This window comes from Lepidochelys olivacea (genome assembly GCF_965140295.1).
Source record: "Lepidochelys olivacea isolate rLepOli2 genome assembly, chromosome: 5".
Taxonomy (NCBI): Eukaryota; Metazoa; Chordata; order Testudines; family Cheloniidae; genus Lepidochelys; species Lepidochelys olivacea.
Window position 1 is genome coordinate 58,494,227 of NC_140415.1, and position 19,295 is coordinate 58,513,521.

General features: G+C 39.9%; 1 protein-coding gene across 1 annotated transcript in view; it reads left to right on the forward strand.

The window, feature by feature from the left end:
• Positions 1–19,295, forward strand: part of ADGRV1 (adhesion G protein-coupled receptor V1) — a 414,454-nt gene that overhangs the window by 95,498 nt on the left and 299,661 nt on the right. Inside the window, exons 35-43 of the mRNA XM_084628496.1 lie at positions 3,955–4,085; positions 4,369–4,468; positions 5,363–5,542; positions 8,424–8,587; positions 9,198–9,291; positions 10,662–10,694; positions 13,629–13,707; positions 15,414–15,552; positions 16,080–16,221. Coding sequence (XP_084484622.1) covers positions 3,955–4,085; positions 4,369–4,468; positions 5,363–5,542; positions 8,424–8,587; positions 9,198–9,291; positions 10,662–10,694; positions 13,629–13,707; positions 15,414–15,552; positions 16,080–16,221 — 1,062 coding nt within the window. The remainder of the gene's footprint in view (positions 1–3,954; positions 4,086–4,368; positions 4,469–5,362; positions 5,543–8,423; positions 8,588–9,197; positions 9,292–10,661; positions 10,695–13,628; positions 13,708–15,413; positions 15,553–16,079; positions 16,222–19,295) is intronic.

Below are 19,295 nucleotides of genomic sequence, written 5' to 3' on the forward strand. Positions count from 1 at the left end.
TTCTGAAAGACACTACTAAAAAGATATTGGGACCTTGTTAAGCGTTAGCACATCTTTTTCTCATTCCCTCATTGCCCTGCTGGTGGGTGAATTACCACTTGTGTTTTGACTGTGGCCACTGATTTGGGGTGTATCAGTCCTGTCTTGTCTCTGTCAGGCTTAAAATAGTGTCATGTGGACATTCAAGAAGAACTGTAAAAGTTTGAATTGGACAAAATGTTTTTCTGTTAGTGCCTTAAAGGGACACATTGCATGTTTGGTCTAAAGGTTTGCTGTATTTTTATATGGTGATTGCTTTGGTTTGTCTTTTGCTTGAATCTAAAAGAGCTACAGCATCATATTCCTCTAAAATTTGATGAGCAGTCTGTCAAGACAAACTAAACAAAACAGACGTTCATTTCCCAGAGAATGTGTAGATTGTACTTTTTTGTTGGAAAAAAAAAATCTCAATTGATCTTTGTAAACCAAATATGATAATTGCTATACATGAAAGGACATCATAACTCTTTGAAAATTTTATGTAGGTGGTTTATGTTGATTCTGTGCTGGTGTGTGCCTCAGTTTTCATCCTTTATTCCTCTGCATTAATGGTTCTGATCAGCATGTCAAACCAGCTGTAATCTGACAAGCTAAGAAGAGCCATCAATGAGCACAAGGAATTAACAGAAACTGTCTTGGTACCAGAGATTATGGTGACCCTCATGAGTCTTTTCAACTTGTTAAAGTTAATTTACAAAACAGTAGCAAAACTGGTCCTTTGGAACTGAAATGTTTTGTTCTATTTGGAAACTCCACTGAGCATTGATTCTCCAGCTACAAAAGAACAAGAATGCATTGGCTTGCAGCAAGAAAAAAAATAATCCTATAGAATCTCTTGATTAAAAAGAGTGAACTAGGTCTTCATAGGAGCATACGGAGGGCTTGATTTTGCCTTTTAATACCTGTTTTTTCTTGTGCTGAAACCATAACTATTGATACCAGACAAAACAACTCCAAATGCTATGTTGTTTAATATTTACTGTATTACTAAATAGTTTCACTGTCCATCACTTTAAAAAAGTTATTTTCAAGATAAAAATATTGTACGTCTCACACATTTTTAGGCAGGTATTCACTGTCCCTAAGCCACATGTATAAATCTTCAGACTTGGGTAAGACACTAAAAATTAAAATAGGGGGAAAAAGTGAAATTGACCTAATGAAACATTTTCAGTCTCCAGAGATCCTTTTATATTTGTTCCAGTCTACTGAAGGCAGAAATTGTATTCATAATACTCACTTTTACCTGAGTTCTTTCTGGATATGACAACCAAAGATCTTAGTAATACTGGTCACTAATGGACTGCCCAGAATCAGTAAAAGTGTTCACTTAGATTAGAACTTTTAATCCAGTGTTTTGATTAATGACGAGTGCTCAAGATGAGTGCACATTGTAACTGATTCCCACATCATAATTCATTTTGTTGTGAACAATGAAAAATCATTGTATTGTATGATTTTGAAATATGCTGTGTCTTATTTGTGCATTTTGCAATTGTGGTACTAAAATATTCTAAGTATTGATTTTGTTTTTAAATGGATGTGCAAAATTCTCAAATAGGATAGAATGTGTTTCAGTGCAGTGTTGAACAATGTGATGATGTTCCTCTTTGGAAACCGTAGATCTGTTGTGTACACTCAGGTTTGCCGCTCTTCAGAAACACAATCATAATGATGTCACATTGAATAGATTTTGAACTTTCTTTTCTATTGGAAACAGCAATGGAGCAGCTTAAGGCAAGGTGTGAACATCAGCACAATCCCAGGAGTTAACTTTTGAAATGCTGACGCCTAAATACACATACTATTCTACTTTATTGTAAATGGGCTTCTTTTTATGTTTGTAAAGTTCATATATTTTCTTAAAATTATTTATACTGCTTCTTTAAAAATTATTTCTATTGTAGTCTCCTAAAATTAATAACTAATTTCCATCTCATTTCAGTGATGGACAAATATGGGATAGCAGTGGTTCTTCAACAGAACAGAAAATACCTAGAATAATTTTATGATGTCCTTCCTGTCAATTTTAGCAGCATAATACTACTTATAAGTATCCTGTCATGTGGCTGCTCTAAATTACACAGGGCTGGACCGCCCCCACCTGACCCTATGATTATGGCGGAGCCAATGTGGTGTAAAGCCATCATAGCCACATACCTTTCCTTCCCTTTCTTAGCTGCACCAGGCTGAGCTCAGGTGCACCTTTGGATCTGGCTGAGATCTCACACACTATAATCCAGGAAGAGTTCCATTAAAAACCAGTGGAGTCACACTGGTGTTATATCATGATACAGACCCAACAAGTCAAATCATATGCCCATTTTATGCAACAGTAAGGGACACAAGTCCTAGCTGGCCACATAGACTGGTTTTGCACTGGACTATTATCCAGAGAAAAGTAATCGCAGGGTAAAAAAGGAGAGGAGGAGAATCTTGCCTCTTCTGTGAGTGGTAGTTTCAGATAGATGTAGAAGCACCTGGTCCTTTCTCATCCAGCCTTACCTTCTCCCCTCTTTTGCCCTCCAGCTGGGTTTGTTCAGAGGCAACTTGAACCATGTAGTTCCATGGATTTGATTATGCCCAGGATTAGCAACAGTGAGAAAAATTCTAAATCATTTCTTTGAATATCTCTAATATAAACTGGTCAGAAAGTCATTTTCTGGCAGTAGAAATATTGAACAGAACTTGTGAAGGCTGTATTTATGTACCCCTAAAATATTGTTTAAGGAGGAAAAATATAATCTTAGCTGCATGCATTTTCTTATATTTCAGTGAATAAGAATGATGCAGCATAAAACCTTCAGACAGCTAAGAGATGTGTTGTATTAACATACCCAAATATTTTGATACTGTAGGTTTCTGCACATTTTCCTGTCTTTCAGAAGCCAATGCAATACTGTATGTACTGGCAAGCTTAAACCTTGTGCATCTGAAAAATACTGTTGAAATACATATGCAGTATGCTTATGTTTTAGAAATAAACATCTGTCATATAATGTGTATGTATACATATATATGTTCACCCCCCCAACTATACACGCTAATGTATATCTTCATGTTGATATAATATATGAAGCCTCAAGCCATCTTTTTACATTTATGAGCTTATTTTTATCTTTTTGTTTTTCATACATTTTGCAATGATTGCTATACTATTCATTAGTTTTTTATTAAATTATCCATTAGACTGAATGATAGAAATGCGAAAAGTATAATTATTGTATTTTTTATAAATTAACATTGATAACACTTCGGTCGATTGATATAGTATGTCCTGAGAAATCATAGGAAGCTATTAACTTTTTGTGAAGAATTTCTTTTGTATTTTAAAAAATCTATAACTGATGCTATTATGTAAGTTAAAACTCACATAAACGGAATTTACAGGTAATTGCAAGCATTTTTGTGCATGCATTGTAGAAAATTACATTACAGTGCAATATTATCAACATGTATATTTCTTGCCAGTGAACTGCTATAGGAATTTACTTGTGTCATAGCTAGTACATACAGCATTTACTATCTTGTGTAGTCTACGGATTGCCATTGTTCTGGTGTTTGTGCATGTTCTGATGGGTATGGGATTCTGATGGGATTCATTTTTGCCTTTACGCTGTAGTTGCTTTATAAGTCCTCGCATGCATTTGATAGCTTTTTCCATTACATTTTTCAAAATTGAACTAAAAACAGAACTGAAAAGTTTAGAATTTGGATTTCTCCTTCTTCTTTTATGTTAAAAGCAAACGTGTGTTACATAGTGAGCCTCTTTGTAAAGTATCAGTGGATACTTGAATTTCTTGGTTTTGGAAAAGTTACCATGATTATGGAATGCATGCTTCTGATTCTTATATGACTGATACACAGCAAGGCAGTTTCCCTACAGCAAACATTTAATGATGTTATTATTCCTAGGAGAAGAATTGCAGTTCCACATCCTAAGAACTGCTCCTGGACTGGGAAATGTTACTGTTAATTGGAAAATTGTTGGACATCGCCTAGATCAAACCTTTGAAAACTATTCTGGAGTACTTTTCTTTCCCGAGGTAACCCCATACAGAGTAACTGTGTTCAGCAGCCAAAGCTAGAGATAATATTGAAATGAAGGCTGAAGTGGAAAAGGGTGAACACCTTTCCAAATAGTATTGTTTCCTGACCTATTTGATTTTTGTAGCTCTCTATCTTAGAGGTCCAAATTGTAGGTAGCTTTTAATTTTTGCTATTTTAAATTTAAAACTTCTTGGATGGAATCATTCAAAATCTGTGACAGATAGCATCCTGGGTTTTGTACAGCGATAACTAACCTATTTTGCCACTTAAAATAAACAGGAGTCATTGAATCTAACATTCTGTGTTCATCTGCTGGATGACCATATTCCTGAAGAAAAGGAAGGATACCAAGTAGTCCTATTCGACATCAGAACTCAAGGTAATGCAAAAGTGTAGCATGGTGAATCTCAAATGGGAAAAGGATGTCATTTGCATTATTATTTTAATTTATTTGTGACTTTTTAAAGCACTGTACTTTATTACTTAAGTTGTGAAACTTTGTTTCCATGTACTGAAGTTTGGTGGTCCTTCTTTATGTGCATACTGGCTCTATAGTGTTCTGACTGATATGTTTTGATTGGTTTTACAGTGGGATCAACTCTGTCCAGCAAATTCTGTGAGAGCTGCACCCCTGTAAATAGGAACAGAATTGGACCCAATAATGCCTTTTGGTTATAGTTGCTATGAAATAAGCCACTATTTATATCTGTTCAGACAATTCGTCTTGTCCTGTCACAAGCAGACTTCCCCATTGACTGTTGATTTCTGCAAGGAGGGCAGTAGATTCTATTCCTGCCATTCAGATTATGCTGTGGGAGAAGCATCTAGATCTGCATTTTCTCTGCCCATAGTCACTATTAAACAAATATCCATTACTAAAGCCGGGCTAGATTTGCAAAGGAGTTCTTGCTTCAAGGTGCCCCAGCCACGCTGGCAAAACCAAACCTTACCCTGTAATTACCCATCATATGAATGTACATTGGATGATATTCTGTCTTCTCATTTGATATTATCCTTTCATTAGATATAGCTTTATTGTGTTGTATTGTGCTATATTTGCTCTAGAACATGTATGGAGCCACACTGGGCATAGAAACACAATAGATGGTATCATGTTCTCCCTGATTCATTGTACTGGGAATATGATTGACTGCATGGCATGTTGAAGGAAATAGAAATATAAACTGCCATGGCTAATAAAAAAAAAAACAAAAAAAACCCCCACTTCAGCTGCTTAACATTCTGTGTAGTTACTCCATTGACTGTTTTACAGGCGTTTCTTCAATGGGTGCTGCTGTCCTGGATAGCCAAGGTTATGAAGCTGTTTTGACAATAGAGGCCAGTGATGAACCACATGGAGTTTTGAACTTTGCTTCTTCATCCAGGATGGTTTTGATCCAAGAGGCAAACAAAACTATTCAACTTTTCATCAGCAGAGAATTTGGATCTTTAGGTTTGTGTAATTTCTCTAGATACAGAGGTTTTATGTGTCTAATGCAACATATTCTGTTTGACGAGGAAAAGTCAATGGGAGTCAGATGAATCAAATGTTCATCTCTGTGTCTGCTCTCTTACTTTCAGAATCTTACTTGCAAAAATGTAGTTACAGCCAAAAGTTAAAGAGGACAGTAACCAAATATTCTTGCTTTCAATTTTAGTCAGTCCCCTCCAGAAACTTACCCAAATCCCTTCACCTCTAACTGTCTGCAGGGAAGGACTTCTCCCTGCATAACAGTGCTTCCTTTGTGATCCACGAGTCCCTGCAAAAACCACACACTATTGGAGACCTGGTGGAAGTGGTGGGGAGAATGGGCCTTTAAACTTAGGTCTTCATGAAACTCTGCTAGTTTTAATGTCATTCTCTTCTCCTGCCCCTTTTTGAAGAATTTTACTGCCCAGTATGGTGATGTGTTGGCCCTCCAAGAGATATTTCCTAAAGCTGTTCGGGAGTTTATATGAGATACTTGTGTCCCCGTGGCTGTAATTGTTGTTATTATTATTATTATTATTACATAATAATAAGCTGTATTGTGGTAGAACAGACTGGGGCACCATAGTGCCAATCACTATACAAATATACAACTAGGCTTGGCAGAATTAATTTTTAAAAATATTTTCAATGGACAATATCAATGTTTATTTTTAAGTTGTTTTTAATTTTTATTGATTTAAAATTTCACAATGGCAGGAAATTGTTGAGGGGTCAGGCAGTGGGGGGGTCATACAATAATTATTTAAGGACCGTAGATGTTGAGATTCAAAAAGTTAGTTTTATAACTGTTAAAACATAAATTGTCAACATCACATGTCAAAATGTACAACATAAATGTCCTTAAATAAATCTCTGATAAGTTCCTAGGAAGCATTGTTCTTACTTTGTCTATCTGTACATTTTTATTATTATGGGTGAAAATATTTTTTTGTCAGTTGTGTGTGTATGAGCAACTCAATGTTTATCAAAAAAGAAAAGGAGTACTTTGTGGCACCTTAGAGACTAACCAATTTATTTGAGCATAAGCTTTCGTGAGCTACAGCCAGCTGTAGCTCACGAAAGCTTATGCTCAAATAAATTGGTTAGTCTCTAAGGTGCCACAAGTCCTCCTTTTCTTTTTGCAAAGACAGACTAACACGGCTGTTACTCTGAAACCTGTCAATGTTTATCAACATTTACTGATAAAAATCTAATCCTTCCAAGCTTATATATAGTAAATTACTGTTCCTGCCCCAGAGAGCTAATTCTCTAAAGGAGAAGACATAACATTTGGATAGGATGAACAACAAGGAAGGGTTTGGAGAGGTGGGGTAGGAGAGGCAGGGTGAAATAAATGTGGGTGCAATTTTTAGCTAATCAGAAGTAGTAATTATAATTCACCACCTGCTTAACCATTGTGCAATGACACAGCATAGAGAGCAACTGATGTGAAAAATAATTATTGCTTATACACTAGGACAAAATCTCCCTCTTTCTGAGCAGTTGCAGACATCACCTCTACAATATTGCCAACTCCTTCTAGCACAAGAAGTGAAGGAATGAGCCAGAGTCAAATGTCCTTTTAAGTTCATGTAGGTTTCCATCATTTTTTGTTTTCTCATCAAACATAAAATATTGTTAGGGATTATGACTAGTTTTCAAATGATTATTCCTTAATGAATGCAGCTACTTTCCATTTCTCTTTTAGCAGTGGTCCATTTAGGTAAATTTTTGATTGCTCAGTTGTTTTTGCAGTGGTATGTTATACATTAGATTGTAGCCAGGTGGTAGATGGTCATAACACAAATAGCCACTCAGTCCCACCATCTTCAAATCTCAGGAAATTGGTAGCTTCTTGTTCGAATGGACTAGCTAGTCTGTCACTTATTGATCATAAGTGGTGATACTGCAATTCTGACACTTGGCTTCTGGGGTGGATGCAATTTGCAACACTGTGTTTCAGAATGAATCAAACTTTGTTGCCTTGTATTGACTGAGGGGAAGGGAGTGGGAACAACTAGGAAAAGACATAAGAATTTATAAAAACAGAACAAAAAAGGGATTAAAAGTTGAAAAAGCAGGAAAAGAATGGAGAAGTAAAAGAAAAGGGGACAGAGAGCTGCAAGAATAAAGTAGAGATAATGTCTGGGATTTTCAAAGACGCATTTTCAATGGTAGTTGGGTACCTAACTCCATTAAGCCCCTTGAAAGGCCCCTATTCTAGAACATGGCATAAGGGATAGAAGGTGTGGGTAGGAAGTGGGTGGTTAGAGGGCTGTGCTCATCCACCATTCTAGTGCAAGGGAAGCTGAACCAGAAAATTTTGGGAACCTCTGTACTAAGGCATTGTGTCCATTTAGTTTTACTGTGTCAAACCCTAAACTTCTTAATTAGATTGTACTCTGCTTTTTGCTAGGAGGAGGGAAAGAAAAATCTCAGCAAAAATACCCACAAAACCACATTTTCTCCCTTTTGCAAAACACTTTTAAATTAGTAGTGTTTAAAAAAAAGGTCTTGGAGCCTTTTTTCCTTTGGAAGATGGAAGAAAGATGGTCTTGAGGCTAAGGCACTGGACTGGGACTCGAGATGTGGGTTTTAATTCTGGATTACACTATAGACTTCCTGGTGACCAGTTACAAGTCACTGAGAGCCTGATTCAAAGCACACTGAAACCAATGATGTGGCTCCCGTTGTCTTCAATGGGCTTTGGATCAGGTCATTAATCTGCCTGATGGAGTTGCCCATCTGTAAAATGAGGATAATACTCCCTTCTCCTGCACTTTGTCTGTTTTGTCTATTTGGATTGTAGTTAAATAGGAATTAAAATATAAGAACTTTTTTTGTTTTGTTCCACATTTACTAGGTGTTATCAATGTTACATATGCAACAGTGCCAGGATTGCTCAGAGTAAGGAATCAGACAGAAGGGACCTTGGCTGAACCAGGAGTTGATTACATACCTGTGTCTGGTTGGCTGCTTTTAGGGGAAGGAGAAACATCAGCTTCTATAAATGTTACTATTCTAGAGGTAAATCTTAATCCTCATCATCAATACATGATTGTCTTTGACGTCAGTGGGTGCACAATCTGGGTCTTAATTCCCACAACTTCTCCATCATTTCATGCTGTATACTGTTTCATTGTGGCTCGGAAGAAATAATGGAGGATCTTTTTGCCCTAATCTTAAATGTGGAAACCAGAGGGGTACAGTTAATCACAGAGAGTGGCTACAACTAGACATGCATGAATGGAATCAAACTCTCATTAAGCTTCAATTGATACCTAGAATTCAGAATAGTCTTCATTGCCTACAGATATATATATGGATTGATTGCTACATACTTTTCTTTTTCAAGCGGGTACTTCTAGTGCTTTTTAAATTCACAATGAAATTTATGTTCAGGAATAGCTTTTTTTGTCACGGTAGTATCTTTTAAACAAAATATAATACTTTATTTGAAACATATTACATGAGGATCAATTTCAGACCTAATAACTGTATTTTAAGAGGGTAGGAATAAATGAATAAAGTCTAATATAATTTAAAATTGTTGGGGCATAAGTTAAGTGTTGTTTTTTGGTTGACTCAAATCTTAAAGGATCATAAAAGGAGAATTTACTGTGCTTTTATTCTGCAGGATGATATACCAGAAGTGCAAGAATTCTTCCTGATTAATTTAACATCTGTTGAAATTGTCATGAATCCTTTGATGTCATTCCCTCCCAGACTGGGTATAACATCTGTATCAGTACCATATTTACTTCACAGTTTATATGAATTGTATATATGTAATAACGCATTGTATTTATATTTATTTATAGTAGTATAATGATTTAAGGCAAGGTCATGGCAAGAATAACTGAAAAGGAGGCTTATGCAATCATAAAGCTTACATTTCTTGGGATTCAGGCAAATGGTGGGGTGATTTTAAGGGATGTATATTATCAATTAATCTCAATTTTTAAAAAACCTTTGTCATTTAGTAAAATGTGTCTCATGAGGAAAGTTAATTTGCATCTTGAAATTTGATTCTTGTATTCTAATATGAAAATAGTTTGGACAGTGAGAAAACTTACTGCTGTACATTTCACCAATGAATAATCATTGCTTGACTAACTCAAACGTCTTTTGGTGTCTAATGCAGCATGGTGCCTGTGATGCATTGCACAGGTCAACAGCTGGGATCATTCAAACAGAAGCTGGTGAACAGGGATTATTTCTCAAAAAGTAGCAGTGCCTATTAACAGAATCTCACCAGAGAAAATGGTAGGGCTGTGGTGTGCCTTTTAGGCAAAGCAGGAGAAGTTCCAGTAAGCATTCTACACCAGATAGTCACTGTGCCTCTAGGAGCTTAAAGGGTTGCGGGGGGATCATGGCCATTCATATACAAGGTGCAGTGTGCTCTGCTGACCTCTGCAGATAGGAGTGGGACAGTAGGGCCAGGGGATCTTTGAGAGAATAACACCCATATTAGCACTAACCTTACTCAATCCTTGCATTCCCTGAGCACAAGGATTACCATTGTGTCTGGTCTGTATTAAAGGGTATGCTCCTTATGTCTCCTCCAGAGTTGTGTTCTTATCCTGGTTACTGTTTACTTAGCATCTAAACATATGTGCCAAAATAATACTTTGTGTAACTGGCACATATGTTTGGATGACAGACTTCATAAAGTCTCTTTTTATTACTGTTTTTATTACATTTGGTTTTGAGGATCAACTTCAATGGGGTTTCTTAATCTTTTAATAAAAAAAAGGAGGACTTGTGGCACCTTAGAGACTAACAAATTTATTTGAGCATAAACTTTCGTGAGCTACAAAAGCTTGTGCTCAAATAAATCTGTTAGTCTCTAAGGTGCCACAAGTCCTCCTTTTCTTTTTGCGGATACAGACTAACACAGCTGCTACTCTGAAACCTGAAATTAATCTTTTAATGATCTTCATTTATCATCTTGCTTGGTTAGAGTCCTGATCCCATGGCAAAATTGCCATTGATTTCAAAGAGAGCTGGATCAGACCCTTAATGTTAAAGAAATGTGTTTACAGTGTGCTTCTAATAGTTTCTCTTTGACTTCTTTTCCCTTTTCTTTGCATGCCTGTAGAAATGACTGAGTTGATTCATTACAGACTGAAAGGTAAACACAACATCCAGTGCTGATTTGTGCAGGTTGAGCTGTGATTAGTTCACTGATTCTAAACCATAAATACTTACTGCACATTCAAAGAGTAACACATGAGTGAGACAAATTATCTTCCAGAACTATATTCTGTGACAGGCTATTTATTTAGTCTTACCCTGCATTATTAGAGGTACTTGAGCACCTTCTTGACTTACAGTAACTTAGCCCTGATATAGTGGCAATCCTAGGACAAATATTCGACAGGCTTGCAGATGCACACATTATATATAGGGATAAGTTTTAACCCATGATTTTCCCTGATAACCCTGAATTCTAGACTCTAAGTATTATACTAGAATCTTGCTAGTCTACACTTCCCTATCCACACACTTTATAATTTGCACAAAATTATCCAGCAAAGATTTAATAGAGAAGTCAATATTATAAAATCTCATATTACTTAAACTTCATTATGTTGTAAATAAATTGAGGTACTATACAGATGTCAAAATAAGCAATTAAAGAACATTTTGAGATGCATCGTGCTCGCTGTATTGTTCATTTACTTGCTAAATTTCACAATTTAGGAAGTCAAAAAGGGTCAGTGCTAGGAATAGGCTGGAATCCTGGCCTGACAGAAGTGAGAGGCAAAACCCCATTGAAGTCAACGGGACCAGGATTTCACCCACAAAATATTATATTCTAGGCAGTGAAGGTGGAAAGTTGCACAACGTTTTTCATTAGCTTCAATTGCTTATAACTTTGCCAGACTTCAAGCATTTGTGCTAAAATGCCCGATGTTGGATGTCTGACTCAGGGTGCATCTTTTGTTTCAGCAAAATTTCTGAGAATGAAGTTGGGGAAAATTCATTGTTTTTACCTTTTTTAATGTCTGACATTTTCTAGAGAAGCTCTAGTGCCTCCATTCTGTGAAACAGGGACTTGAAATTGGATAGGGGTGTCACCCAGATGTCAGGGATGTTTGTTTTGCTGTTCTTGTTAAAATCCACCAAAATTTTGCCAAGCGATAACACTTAGAAAGTTCTAAGTTCCCACATGCTTAGTAGATGCTTGTTAGAGCAGAGCAGCTAAATTCTCCAAAGATTCCAACTTCACTTTGCTCCATCTTGGGGCTTCAGAGTTGAGCAGGAGTTTACCTGTGATTGCTCCACCTGGCTACAGGGAGATGCTGTGGAGACTGTCTCTCCTGTGCTCTCGGTGCTCCCACTGCTGACTCTCAGGCAGCACAGAAGAAAAGGAGGAAAGAGTCCCATTTAAATGCACAGGGATGAGGACTGGGAAAGGGGAATGAGGACCAGGAACCTGGAGTGGGCAAAAAGGGGCAGGAGCAGAGGGGGATAGGAACAAAGGTAGGAGAAGGGCAAGAGCTGGGAAGAAGGGAAGGGACATGAGAAAAGGCAGGAGCTGGGTGGAGAGGATAAGGGAAAGAGTTGGTAAGGAGAGTCGAGTTGGAGAGTATAGGAGATAGGAACAGAAGGGAACAAGGAGAAACTGGGGGGCACAGGGGCGGAAAGGTCTGCAGCCCCTAGCATGCACATTCGTACAGAACCTGGAGTTAAACCCATATTCCTCATCCTCAACAAGCTTTTCCTGTCTAGCAAATAACTGTGAATCCCACTGATAATGTGTGTCCCCATCTCCTCTAGTGGCAGGTCTAAGATAACAGTCATCTACTACTCATAGTTACTTAGTCAGCTCAAGTAATAGAGGTCTGTGCCATGGACCTAAAGATCATAACTCTACTGATGAACCATGAGAAGAGTAAATATGGTTCAATAGGATGAAATTTTAGTTTTTTCCAATTTTTTTATTATTATTAAACTTAGGAACTTACATAAACAAAAATATTTAAAAAATTAAGGTTTCAAAATCAAATGCGTATGTGAGGAAATGCCTAAATTCAGGTTGCCTGGCAGTGCTGTGCTCTGAACAAGTAAAGTGCTACATTCTTTGAAAAATTAAACCATAGGATCTCATATTAGGTATCCAAAATGAATGGACACATTTTATATTAATTTCTCTATGCCTCAGTTCCATGTATGTAAAGTGACTATAATAAACTTCCTCATGTCATATTGGTATCATGAAGATAAGTGTATTAATGTTTATGGAGCAAAAGTGTAAGAGTGATGAGCACCATAGAAATTCCCATAAGGAAATTAGTAATGCTGAACTTGGAATGGTTTAAGTAGTGTACAGTAAATAAGGAATGGGACCACACATTGAATGATGGGGGGAGGGATAGTTCAGTGGTTTGAGCATTGGCCTGCTAATCCCAGGGTTGTGAGCTAAACCCTTGAGGGGGCCATTTAGGGATCTGGGGCAAAAATTGGGGATTGGTCCTGCTTTGAGCAAGGGGTTGGACTAGTTGACCTCCTGAGGTCCCTTCCAACCCTGATATTCTATCTATGAGGATAAAAGAAAATATTCAATAACAGCTTAGTTGGGTTTACCATTCATTTTGTGCACTAAATGAGGGTAGAGTCTATGGAGAAACTAGCATGTGATCATAATGCATGTGCACCAAGAGACCAAATTAAGATTGCACGGGCAACATTAATTCTGGTATTTCCTAACTTTTCAGTGCTGGTGTTTGCAACCTTAATATTCTTGTAATGTTGCTTTTTTTTATTGGTTTGTAATGTTGTGTGTACCTGTGTAAGACAGAGATGTCTAGTAATATGTCACTCTTTGTGTGGAAGATAGTTCTTCATTTCATTTAGTGGGGACAAGCTTTTCTCTGTGCATTAGCAGTTAATCTGCCCACTCTCTTTCCCACTTTGGAGACAAAGTGCTGCGTATTCTGTGTGTAAAGCTTATTGGCACTTGTGTTAAAAACAGATTTTTAATCAAGCCCTAAAAACAGAGTATAAACAGGTTTTCTTCTTTCTTTTGATATTTTTTTAGTCCTTTGTATTTTGTCTTTAGATGCAGAAGGCTTGGCAGCTCAGATTATTATAGATGCTAATGATGGAGTGAGAGGAGTAATTGAATGGCAGAATACCAAGTAAGTCTCATTTTCCATGAAGAGCCTAGTCTGTCATTAGTTGCTTGAGTGCCTATTCGTTCTACCTTGGAAATCAGTGGCAAAATTCCCACCAATTTCAGTGGAAGCAAGATCAAACCTTTGGTGTGGCAAAGCAGCCTTAAAGTCATCTGAATTGGCAAATGAAGGATTTCTCTTACATTGGGGAATCATCAGGTATTTTGGGGCTTGTGCAGCAGTTCCTTTGCTATCCCTGGTCTTGACCTTAGCTACTCTGCTTTGCACCATGGACCAGTTGGGTGATCAGGTGGCCCCAAGAATGGAGAGAGGGACATAAATGTAGTTCAAGCCAATTTCCCTTTCCCTATCACACTGAATTTCACTGAACATACCTCAGATTTAGCTCAAGATTTGGTGGAGGATGTGTGTGCATTTTTGTATGTATATAAAAATATTTTTTTCTGCTGTAAAGATGAAATTCAGCTCATTGTGGAGGTCTCTGTCTGTCTGTCTATATCTATATATATTTTGGTGCAGCTAATCTCATTTCTGCACCAGCTTGAATAAATGGGGTTTGAGGAATATGATCTTTCTCTCCAAATTGTATTCAGGCTGTTGGGTTCCATCACAACTTGTCAGTCATCATTGTTCCACTCATAAAATCTACTGGACCTCCACACCCCTACATAGGTGTTCCTTTCACTGTATACTCATAAGGAAGGACTGTAACATAATCAGTGTAACTGGAGTCAGAGGTCCCATTGCCCTAGAGGGAATGTTACTCACAAGACATCAGTGGAACAAGAAACACAGAGATAGGCTGGAAGCAAATCATCCACGTTGACAGAGCAGTCCACAGGGTTTAATAAAGTTTCACTTGTTCTACCTAAAATGCATTCAGTTTTGTACTTTGTGAATGAAACAAGGAAACAAGGGGGAAACATTTCCCCTCCTACCTCCAATATTCACTTGTCTCATTCAGACCCAGCATTGAGACTGCATCTGTGAGGGAGTGCAGAAACTTCTGTGTAGACACTCTCCCTGCCCCTTGTTCAGGCATTGTGCAGAAGACCCTCCACAATGGGCTGAATTCCACCTTTAATGTAAAAGACAATATAAAAAGTTACATTAGACATAATTAAAGAATAAATCAGTCTTTCTCATTTGAAAATATACTGAGTCATTTCAAAATGTGATTGTAACAATGATCTGACTTTATATTTTGTACCCAAACAACTATGTTAAAAGAATATTCTTAAGGTTGCAATGTCAAGGACTCAAAACTTAGAAAATGCCTGTGCCACCTTAGTTCAGGCTCCTTTATGTAATCATTGTGATATTCTTTAGTTATATGATCACACACCATTTGTTTTTTAATATATAGATGGCAGTGGATATATATGTGTACACAGTTCAGAAACAGGCAAATATTGCTCAGTAGAGGATTGCATTAGCAATTTACCAAGAACCTGCGGTATTTGCATTAGCAATTTACCGAGAATTTAGTCACTGCTCTGTTTAATGTAAAGGTGTTGCCCCCAGAGATGACAGATCTCATGTTTGCATCTAATGCATTCTGAAAATGAATGGGTAGGAAGGTGCTGAGTTTTGATCACTGATTTGAATGACTAAGCATTGTGCACTCTGTGTTAAATTTGGTGCTCTCTTCTGATCACTGATGTTGCATACTACCAGTATAAGAGGATTCTTCTTGCTTTTTATTTTAGTTTTGAAATAGATGAAATCCATGGGGGTCTGACATTAGTAGCATACCGTAACAGAGGATCTTCTGGCAATGTGTCTTTGTTTTTCTATGCCCAGAATCTAGAAGCAAAACTGGGACTGGATTTTAATGTGACGCCAAGGGTAAGAAGAAAACGCACAGTACAGTACTATTCATTTCTCAAGTCTCCTTAGTATTGATAATGCAATTATTATTCTCAATTGGCGCAATCATGCAAAGTACTGAACTAGATATTTATCTTAAATTGCATGTTTTCTAAACCAGAAATTATAGGGAAACAGGATTATATCTTTTTTTATAAATCATCAGAATAATCCAAGTTCTGAAATTTTATACTTAGACTTCGTATGTAGCCTTTGTTAGGAAAAAATACATAGTTCATATTTGGAAGCCGTTTTTCTTAACAGGTCCTTTACAATGGGCCCCTTTGAAAAGTTGCTTCAATGAAATGTGCTTATTGCCCTGATTCTGCTGAAGGCCCCTCAATTCCTGTTCTGGCCACATTACAATAGACGCTCAGAATATGGTCCTTTGTTTGCATTTTTCTTCCATTTTTTAAGAATTCTGTAGGCCAGACTTGCAAAATATCACGTACATGTTCATGTTACATACTTGTTAAGATATAATGTCTTGTATGTTTCACTACCAGATGCTCTCTTTTGCTGATGGAGAAAGGTATAAATACATTGAAGTCATGATTTTTGATGATGATATTCCTGAAGGTGATGAGAAATTCCAGTTAATTTTAACAAATCCCTCCTTGGGGCTGGAACTAGGAGAGAACACAACGGGTAAAATAGACTTATTCTTGATACTCTAGGTCTTTGTTATTGTTGTGTTACGGCTGTTTTCATTTCTTTACGCCTGAGGAATCATTGTACTCTTGAAACCATCATTTACCTATTGTGGGTGACTTTATACTTTTGATGACGATTCTGAAACCTGTAATGAAATTTATCTAACTGCTAAGATTTTATTTAAAATGAGTGAACTATAAAGCAAGACTGATGTAGAAATTAAGTTTTATGAGGAACCATGCTGTTTGTACACGTTTGTACAGCATGGTGGTTTTGGTTTTTTGAGATATCTAGAGCTACATTTATGCCTGTCTCATGAGTAACTAATGTGCCTCTTCTCTAAGTGCTGTAAGATGTGATATGTAGGATAAAAGCGTAAAAAAGTATATTCTTTTTTAATCTAATTGGTATAGGCTTGATTCTTCCCCCTTGACAATTTATAGCTTATTCTGGGTGTGGTCACATAAGCATTACTAATTATGACTAAAGACAGCAGAATCTTGCTTTTCATTACTAGAATTTTTTCCCATGGAAGCTCAATAAATTAAAAGTTTGCAGAATGTGCATAATTTCTTTTGTCTAAATCAATTATAGTTACAGGAACTGTCTTTTGTTAATACAAAATTCTTCTTCGAGTGCTTGTTCATGTCCATTTCACATTAGATGTGCGCATGTTGCATGCACAAGTGTCAGAAACCTTTTCCCTTAGCAGCTCCCGTTGGGCTGGCAGGGCCCCCCCCGACTGGCGCCACTGTACCGTGCATATATACCCCTGCTGCTCAACCCCCTCCAGTTCCTTCTTACCTCTCTCTCTTGTATAAGAGCAGTCCCTTAGCCTTTCTCTTATAGATAGCTGTTATCAGTTAGTTAGCATACACTTTGTTGTGGACACTTAAGCGATTAAGTGCTTGGAAGCTTCCGGCACCCACCCCGGGCCGTGGGGCAAGCCACAGGCCCACAGGTTTAAGGCTTGTGCCACGTGCTGCAAGGCTACGCAGTTAGTGACCCCCCGTGGCTCGTGTCTACGTTGCCTGGGGGAAGAACATCAAACTGAGCTGTGTAAGGTTTGCCAGGCGTTCAAGCCAAGAACAAAGCCAGCTCCAGCTTCCTCAGTGCCTAGTGTTCCAGAGCCGTCGGGAGACCTGGCACTGGCTAAACACCGAAAGCGGTCCGCCCCACAGCGCCAGACTAGGCCCCGGCACTGCTCGTCCTCCCCGGTGCGGCCCATGGCGCAGCCCAAAGGAAGGCACGGACGTTCCCCACAGAGGAGGCCGGCGCCTTCCAAGGCCCCGAGCGCTGATAAGAGCGGGAAGGCTGCTATACCGGCGCAGGCGCTGGTGGCTCCAGTGCCACGAGTCCCACCGAGCCCAGGCCCAAGTGAGCTCAGTGCGGACGATGGGCTCGAGGACTTAATGGATCAGCCCTCCACGCCTGGCACCTTTGAGGCAGCAAAGGATCTCATTGACCTGTCGGCAACGAGCCCCCTCCCGTACAGGGAGAATCCTCTGGCACCATGCCACGGGTGCCGTCGAGGGGTAAGCTGGCAGTGGGGTGCCTTTCGAGGACATCATCCCGGCACCGCGCCCAGAGTTGGTCCCGGTCGAGTGCCGCGTCTGCGGACTCCCAGTTACCTGCGGCTCAGAAGGAAGTCGCAGTACCGGGAGTGGATCGGTGCGAGAAAGTCACGGACGAGGCACGATCCCCGGCACCGAGTAGAGACTGGCACCAGGAGGAGTTGAGATGGCGCTCGCCGGAGAACTCCCACAGGTGCCGGTCCCGAGAACGCTGGCGCTGGTCCCGGTCCAGATACCGTTCCCGGGGATATTGGTACCTGTCTCACTCCCGTTCCGTTAGGAGTCGCTCGTCGACCTCCCGTCGGCACAGATTGTCAGCTCCGCTGTGGCCTTCGCTGTCAGCATCGCCACAGTCTGGCGCCGACTCTGGCCGTTACAGTCATTCGCTCCGTCTTCTGGATAGCAAGGACCCTCTGATGGGGTGGCACCCCCAATGGGGGCCGCCAGGTCATTGGCCCTTCTGGACTCCTTGGGCCTATCAACAGCGCCAAGGGGCCCCGTCCAGGGTGAGCTACTCGGTGCAGCAGTCCCGGTCCCCACACTGACGCCTGACGGTGCCGGAAGCCACAGTATCTAGGCCTCCAGCATCCCCCCAGGGTAAACTGGAGAGACCAGTACCGAGTCCGGTGCCATCCCAAGGTCTCCCGCCCTGGCCCGAGCCAAAGGCCCCTCCCGCGGGAGAAGGGTAGCAGGAAGACCAGCCAGAGGGGGCCAAGCAGCTGCTAACCTCCTCGTCATCCCCGGATGAGGCGGTGGCGGAAACAGCGGTGTCTGGCTCTCCACCCATAGACCACAGAGCCCACAAGGAGCTACTGCATAGGGTCACCCAGAACTTGGGGCTGCAGGCCGAGGAGTCGGTTGAGCAGGAGGACCCTATGGTGGACATTATGAGCCCCGAAGGTCCATCTAGAGTAGCGCACCCGCTCATTAAGACCATCCAATCGAATTATAAGACTATATGGCAGATCCTGGCCTCCAGCGCTCCAACAGCCAAGGTGTGGAGCGCAAGTACTTTGCCCCGTCAAAGGGCTATGAATTCCTATTTTTTGCCACCCAAGTCCGTGCTCCCTGGTGGTCTCAGTGGTGAATGAAAAGGAGCACCATGGTCAACAGGCCCCGGCACCTAAGGCCAAGGAGACAAAACGCCTGGACCTTTTTGGCAGAAAGGTGTACTCATCGGGGGGCCTTCAGTTGAGGATTGCTAAGCAGCAGGCCATCCTCAAGAGACATAATTTTAACTCCTGGGCAGTGGTGGGGAAGTTTAAGGACAACCTCCCGCAAGGTTCCCAACAGGAAACGGCCCTGGTGGACGAGGGCAAGACAGTGGCTAAGGCCTCTCTCCAGACCTCCCTGCGTTTAGCAGACGCGGCAGCCAGAACAATCGCATCAGGGGTGGTCATGAGGCGCTCAGCACGGCTGCAGGAGTCAGGCCTGCCTCCTGAGGTCCAGAGCACACTCCAGGAGCTCCCCTTTGAAGGGTCCAGGCTATTTTCG